This window comes from Macadamia integrifolia, chromosome 2, assembly GCF_013358625.1.
Source record: "Macadamia integrifolia cultivar HAES 741 chromosome 2, SCU_Mint_v3, whole genome shotgun sequence".
Lineage (NCBI taxonomy): Eukaryota > Viridiplantae > Streptophyta > Magnoliopsida > Proteales > Proteaceae > Macadamia > Macadamia integrifolia.
This window is the reverse complement of record NC_056558.1, coordinates 11,048,796-11,056,570: the sequence shown is the minus strand read 5'-3', so window position 1 is coordinate 11,056,570 and position 7,775 is coordinate 11,048,796. Positions and strand designations below refer to the sequence as shown.

Here is a 7,775-nt window from a genome sequence, read left to right as displayed (position 1 = left end):
CCCCCCCCCCCCTTTTTTTTCCTTATTGGGAGGTGGTGTGGGTGTTGGGTCTTTCTTTAATTGTTTAACTGGCATGGCAGGGCTTGGGTTACCATAAGATTAAGATCAAGAAGATCATTTGCAAGAGCAATCAAGAAGCCACCTTCTCAAAACTCCGAGCTGCACTTCTTAATAAAGCCAATTAGCTCCTAAAAGTTACATATTCCATTATTTTCATTACCTTCTTTCTACAATATGTGGGATACACCCTTCCAAGTTTTTCAACACATTTTATCCATCAAACAAGCGGGCCTAGTGCAATTTATCGGGCCTATTGCAAATTTTTTTTTCACAGTTGAGAGATCAAAGATAGAGGTGTTAAAGAAATATTTAGCTTCGATAATCTGAGCTCATAAGGAATTCTAATCTTTAATTAAACACCAACCAAGCTTTAAGAGAAGAGCTTTATTTTGAGCGTTGGCATCTCTTAAGCCCAGACCTCCCTGATTAATATAACAAATTCTTTTCCAATAAATGAGGTGGAATTTTTTTTGAGGAAGAATTTGAGCCATTCAAAAAACGAGAGAAAATAGAATCAATATTTTGACAAGCTTTCTTAGGAAAGACAAAACATGACATCAGATATGCTAGGATGGCAAGAGTATATTGAACTAACTTTCCTGCCAACATAAGTGAAGAGGTTGGATTTGCAAATGGATAGTTTTTTATCCATTCTGTCCACGAATTTCTTAAGACTAGAGACGCGGGGTCTAGGATGAAGGAGATCAGCTCCTAGATAGGAGGCCCTTTAACATATTGAATGATAAAAGGATGGATATGCCTTTTAACATTTTGAATGACATGTCAAAAGGATAGATATGCCTCTTTACATATTTTGCCTTTTTTCACTACTAGAAATTCATATTTTGTCTTTTTTTCACTTCTAGAAATTCATATTATGCCTTCTAACATATTGAAAGATATAAAATGATAGATAGCCTGACTCCCAGGCAATCCTCCTAGGAGTTGAAGCTTTTCAAGTGGAGTCTGACTCTAAGGAGGTCACCAACCATATTCAGAGATCGGTCAACAAAGCTCCTTTAGCCATCCAGCCTATTATCTCATATATCATTAACCTCTCTATTTGTTTCACTGATTGTATTTTCTCCTTTATTTCTAAGGATTCCAATCATGTAGCGGATTCCTTAGCTCGGAAGGCACTATCAAGTTCATGTAAGACAGTATGACCAAATTCCACTCCGTGGCTAATGGAGAGTTATAACTCCCCACCCCCCACATGCACCACACGAAATCAATAGATTCCCTTTCTCAAAAAATAAAAAAATAAAAAAGAATAGATATGCCTTCGGTATACGATAAGCTAACAGAGATCACCAATGGAGATACATGATGGGGTATCATTTAAGAAGGATATGGAAGTCTTTCAAAAAAAAGGGGAAGAGAGAGAGAGATAGACTTAGTGGGTGCAAAACATGGGAAAAACAAAATTATAGCAAAGCAATTCAATAACAAAATAGCAACGGTATACCGGCAACTATTTGATTGCTACATAAGATTACCCTATTTATAGGCAATTCCACCAATTCAATAACAAAATCTGAATTGTCGGCGGACTATTTTCAACTTTCAAATCCTAGGGTTTTTTTTCTTGAAACCTAAAGTTTCATAAATAGTATCATTATAAAATATCACTAAAAACCAAAAGAGTGGTAAAAAAAAAATATTTTCATTCAAAAGCGATTTTAATAGTATTTGCACATACCAAGTAAGGTTCAGCCGAAACATAACTCCTTCAATTTAACATATAAATCAATTACGATACTAAAATATACTAAAACTATAATGTCTCTCAAGTGATGTGGGACTAAAGTTTGCTCATCACCATCGATCTTTCAAACCCCTTAGTACCAAACTATTTCTTGGTGGAGATCCCTCAATGATCTCCCAGGTGGGTCTGGTACACTTGCAATGTTTTGAATGCCACAAGGACAATACTCATTTTTATACAAATATCTAGTATAAATTGAGTCTAATGTGTTGGGTTTCTACACGACAAGTCAATCCCCATTTTATATCATATAAAAAAAAAGAATAAAGATTATTATATTTCACTAAAATTCATAAATTTATTTACTAATAGAAATATGAGCTATGATTGCCTACTTAAGGGTTTTTTGTTTCTACCCAAAGATTGGTCATGTGGCAATCAAAGTCTTCGGTTTTTGTCAAATTTTAATACAAATTAACTTTTTTTTTTTTTCTGTTGAAAAGTTAAACAAACTTGTGAGGGGCAAAATAAAGCATTCAAAAATGACTACAATAAAGTGTGTCAATTGGGTTGGACTGCTCTTTAGTGGGCCTTCAGAGGCCCAGTTAGTTTCTGAAAACCGTAGGCTCATAGTCAGGTTGTTTTAAGTCATAGGATTTTGATCTACATGTCCGAATGGAGTTGGACTGCTCTTTGATGGGCCTTCAGAGGCGCAATTAGTTTCTGAAAACCATTGGCTCGTAGAGAGGCTATTTTGAATCCTATGATTTTGATCTACATGTTTGAATGGAGTTGGACTGCTCTTTGATGGGCCTTCATAGGCCCAGTTGGTTTCTGAAAACCATTGGCTCGTAGTCAGGTTGCTTTGAGTCTTAGGATTTTGATCTACATGTTCGAATGGAGTTGGACTGCTCTTTAATGGGCCTTCGGAGGCGCAGTTAAATTGGCTCGTAGTCAGGCTGTTTTGAATCCTACGATTTTGATCTACACGTCCGAATGAAGTTGGACTGCTCTTTTATGGGCCTTTAGAGGCCCATTTAGTTTCTGAGAACCATTGGCTAGTAGTCAGGCTGTTTTGAGTCATAAGATTTTGATCTACATGTCTGAATGGAGTTGGACTGCTCTTTGATGGGCCTTCAGAGGCGCAGTTAGCTTCTGAAAACCATTGGCTCGTAGTCAGGCAGTTTTGAGTCCTAGGATTTTGATCTACATGTCCGAATGGAGTTGAACTGCTCTTTGATGGGCCTTCAGAGGCCTAGTTAGTTTTTGAAAATCATTGGCTGGTAGTCAAGTAGTTTTGAGTCCTAGGATTTTGATCTACATGTCCAAATGGCGTTGGACTACTCTTTGATGGGCCTTCAGAGGCGCAGTTAGTTTCTGAAAACCATTGGCTCATAGGCAGGCTGTTTTGAGTCCCAAGATTTTGATCTACATGCATGGGCCTTTAGAGGCCCAGTTTGTTTCTGGAAATTATAGGATGGGATTCAACTCGTTAGGGTTTCACTGTTTCTTTTATCTTTTATAGTTCACAGACACTACGGCTCTGTACTATAACATTCTAAAAAATGGGTTCTGATGTTTTTTTATTTTTTTGAAACAGAAATGAGGTAAAACCTGTATGGAAAGCCCGGTTCAATTTCTTGTTTTTTTGAAATGAACCGGGCACTTATGAGACTTTTGAATCCATTTTTTGGAGCACAAAATACTTGCTTTTCACTTTTAGAATTCATTATAAGCAAAAGGCGCTGAAATAGGTATCACTTATAAGTTATGAGGGGTAAATGGGAAAATTACCCTCAAAACATAACTTTGTTATGTTTCACGAACCCTAACCCCATTTTCACTTGCAGGGGGCGAGAGGCGAGAAGGAGGCGACCCTAACCCCATTTTCAGTTGCAGGAGGCGAGAGGCGAGAAGCTCTGCTCGGTACAAATTTTCTTGTCTACCACTCGATCTACCATCTTCAAGGTAAACGAAGATCTCTCTCTCTCTTTCTCTTTCTCGTTCTCTTTCTCTTTCTCTTTCTCTCACTCTCGTTCCCTTTCTTTCTTGATCTCTTCTCCCTCCTCCTCTCATATCACCTTGATGAACACGTCCTCTGGCCCTGTGTTCCTATTTGTTTTGATCAAGAATTTAAAAAATAAAAATTCCCATTTGAGAAGGATTGAGAAGAGATTACAGAGACGATTTAAACTAAAACTGTTACTATTAGATTTGAATCAATCTTTACCTAAGATTGTATGTGTAAGGCGATAGAATCCCTGATGGGTCTCTCGCTGCCCATCCTGTCGTCGTTCTCTCCTTCTCCAAGCTGCCCATTTTGTGTTCGACGGAATTTGTCTGAGAGAGATGGAGAGAGATTAGAGTTTCGATTTCGCTTGGGAAGCATAGAGAGGCCTTCATCTCTGAAAAAATATAAACTTTTTCACTCTATGTGGGCTACAAGGTAAGGCAACCAGGTGATCATCCTAGGCATGTGTATCTAAAGTAGTCCAAGAAAAGGTTAATAATCCATATAACAACTCAAAATGCTTTGAAGCGTTGGATGCTCCTGCATAACATAGCCATGCACCATTTTTGGATCATGGGGGCTGTATTACATTCATTGCTGCGCCTGCAAATTAAAGTTTTGCGTGATGTTATCGGTTGGGAGTGAGATGAGAAACAGATGGAATTCGTTCGTTTAGCAGACTAGTGGGGAACAGATGTTATGGGATAGCCAAGAAGCCTGAAGAGAAACTCAAAGTTTCATTCATTTTCTGCTACTCTGCTCCCCCAAAGTCCCTTAGGAAGCATAATGGCAACATTCCCATCTTGGTAGAAATTTGTAACTGTGCATGATCGGTATCTCAGGTCGCATTCAAGTGCATCAATATGGTTCCTTGATCAAAGGGAAATCACATTCCCACCACAACCACCAAATTTGCCTTTGTGAATATTCTGGAATTTTTTCCTGGGGTGGAGGTTCATGCATTTGGTGTATGACGTTGGTGTTGCTGTTCTTATTGTTCCTATTATTTGCCATAGTCATTGTTTTATTATGCGCTTACAAAAAGATAGTAGTAATGCCAATATTTTTTTACTGTTTTGGCACAAAAGTAACAAATTTAGCTTAAGATTTGTCTGATGATGTGGTACAATAGATGAGTACTGTCTTTTGGATTTAACTTGTAGTTTGATGGATCTTGCCTTCTGTAGGTGAATATTGGGACTCCTGATGTAGTTCCAGGTAGTAATTTTGCGTGGATGGGAGGCTTGGCTGTTTGTGTCTGATTTGTGATCAAATAACAAATTGTTACAATGATCAAGATCTTTTTTTTTTTGGATTAATTTTTTAGGTTGTCCTTTTGATTTGAATAAGGTTGAACTTCGTTGATTCTAGAAACATTCAAGGTTGGGCTTGTCGCTTGATTGAATATTAACATGGAGACCTAGAAAGTGCTGAGTAGACAGAGTAGTATCTTTGTTCCCATCATTCAGCCAGTGGTTCTTGTATGTTTCCAACTTTAAACGAACCTTGTCGACTACTATCTCATATGCAAACTTTTTGTTTTATGGGATTTAGTGAAAAGTCTAGAATTGCAATTTCATTGAATAGTATTGTTGTCCTATCTATTTGGCCATTATTTACCTCAAGACTTCTACATTAATTTGATTCATTGGTTCTCTCTTTTTTATTGAAAGGGATAAGGTCATATATGTAGCATTGTGGTAGAAGTCCTTTTGAAGTGGCAATATAACATCTTTCTAATTTATTACTGGAGTGAATTGAAGTGAAGTTTTCTTATGAATGCCACTGGTTCATTTTAGTACAGCCCAATATGTATTCAAAACCTCATTGAAGGCCTTTGAAAGCCCTGTGTGAGTAAGGTCATAGGGGTTTCATAGATTAAGGGTTGGGGTGCCTTGGTGAAAATCAGTGTTTTCAATTTGGATTTTAAATTCATGTTCTTTTTTTTTGTGGTAAAATAGTGAGAAAATGTCAACTTCAAAACAAGCAGTTAATGAGACTGCAAAATGGAGCCAAGCAAATGTAGACACCCTTATTGTTCTGATGGTAGAGGAAGTTAAGAAAGGAAATAGGACTACTTCGACTTTTAATAAAGCTGGTTGGAACAACATTGCCAATAACTTCAAAGAAAAAACTGGGGTCAACTATGCCATTATACAGTTGAAGAACAAAGTGAATAAACTGAGGCAGGATTATAGTCAGTTTAAGAAGCTATTGGAGACAACTGGTTTTGGTTGGGATACTGCTTCAAGAACTTGTACTGTTGATGATGAATCCATCTGGGAATCGCATATTAAGGTATGCTCAATTTGTATTTAATTTGAGTATTTTGAAATGCCAGGATATATCAATTCAAGTATTTGATTATGCGTATTTTTTATTTATTAGGATAACCCTACTTGGGCACGATTTAAGAAGCATGGACTACCACAATGGCCAGAACTATGTATGGTATTTGGTGATACATATGCAGACGGCGAAGGAAGTGGGACTCAAACAACCATGTTGGAAACTTTGGCGGCCGATGATGATAGGAATATGATTGAATCTTGTGATGAGTCAAGTTCCGCTGATGAAGTTACTCCATTAGGTGACACTCAAACTGAAGCAGTGGAAAAAAGGCCAGCTACTAAGCATAGGCATGATAGGACTCCAAATGTGAAAAGGAGGAGGAGTAAGTCTAATGATTGGTCAATGGCATTCAAGGCAATTCAAGATATGAGTAAATCAAGGGTAGAACGGGATGCGAGCATGTCCACTGCTTCAACCCAAAATACGGAACAGATGTACGGGATTACTAGGGCCATGGAGGTGCTTGAATCAGGATATGAGTTTGCCTTGACCCTACTTTTAACTTTGGTGGTTTGCTATGTTTTTCTTCACTTTTTAAGATGTTATGGATGACTGTGTCTTGACTTTTTTTTATAACTGTAGTATTTGATGTCCTGAATATTTGTTCATTGTACTTTGACACTACTTTTAACTTTGATGGTTTGCTATGTTTTCCTTTACTTTTTTAAGGTGTCTTGGATATTTGTTCAAAATTATGGTTTGATGTGTTTCCATATTTCTAATTTTATATTATAGGAATGGATCAAAGAATGATCGCATCTAGGGAACACATTGAACAAATGGAAAGGGATGACACTGATGCAGAAATCATGATGTGTATGATGTTGTTGATGAAAGCACGTGATTCATTATACACTAGAGAGCCCATACGAGATAGTAAATTGACAGGACCAGAGCGAGTGAGTGAGGTTCTAAACGGACATGTAGACAGATGCTATGAACAGTATAAAATGGAACGCCATGTCTTCCTTAACCATGAAGCATTAATGCGACAACGTGGTTGGTTGGAAGATAGTTGATATTTAAGAGTGGATGAGCAGTTGGCAATGTTTATATCTATTGTTGGTCACAAAGATAGGTATAGAGACATAGCGAAACACTTTCAACGTTCTCTTAACACTATAGGTGAACACTTTAAGAAAGTGTAACGTGCTTTCATACTACTCGGACAAGAGAATATCAAACCTCCAAACTTCAGTCGTTGCCCTAAACAGATTCTTGAAAAACCAAAGCTCTATCCTTTCTTCAATGTATGTTGCTTATAATTAAAACAATGATTATGTTGTTTTGTGGTTATACGTGGTTTGATTTGATGAATATCCATGTATTGGTACTAGGACTACATTGGCGCGATTAATGGCACTCATGTTAGTGCTTCTGTACCTCTATCCAAACAAATACCGTACATAGTAAGGAAATGAGATACAACCTGGAATGTTATGTGTGCATGTGACCTTGACATGAAATTCACTTTTGTGTACGCTGGTTGGGAGGGTTCTGCAAATGATTGTCGAGTATTCAATGAGGCATTGAATAACCCTAAATTTGAATTTCCTCATTCTCCACCTCGTACATTCTAAATCTTAACCTCACAAGTTGATTATGCTCTATTTTACATATTGTGTTGATTCATTACTTTTCATT

The 7,775-nt window shown here is 37.4% G+C and overlaps 1 protein-coding gene across 1 annotated transcript; it reads left to right on the top strand.

Annotated features, from left to right (window-relative positions):
* Nucleotides 1–3,610: 3,610 nt before the first annotated feature.
* On the top strand, nucleotides 3,611–6,744 carry LOC122061171 (uncharacterized protein At2g29880-like). Its single transcript, XM_042624378.1, has 3 exons — nucleotides 3,611–3,736; nucleotides 5,741–6,077; nucleotides 6,168–6,744. The coding sequence occupies exons 2-3, from the start codon at nucleotides 5,748–5,750 to the stop codon at nucleotides 6,681–6,683; spliced, it is 846 nt and encodes a 281-aa protein (XP_042480312.1). The 5' UTR covers nucleotides 3,611–3,736; nucleotides 5,741–5,747; the 3' UTR covers nucleotides 6,684–6,744.
* Nucleotides 6,745–7,775: the final 1,031 nt, after the last annotated feature.

Excerpts from the sequence above, each read along its gene's own strand:
- LOC122061171 (XM_042624378.1), top strand. The coding sequence starts at position 5,748 with ATGTCAACTTCAAAACAAGCAGTTAATGAGACTGCAAAATGGAGCCAA. Across the intron at positions 6,078-6,167 it reads TCTGGGAATCGCATATTAAG|GATAACCCTACTTGGGCACG; the intron begins GTATGCTCAATT and ends TTTATTTATTAG.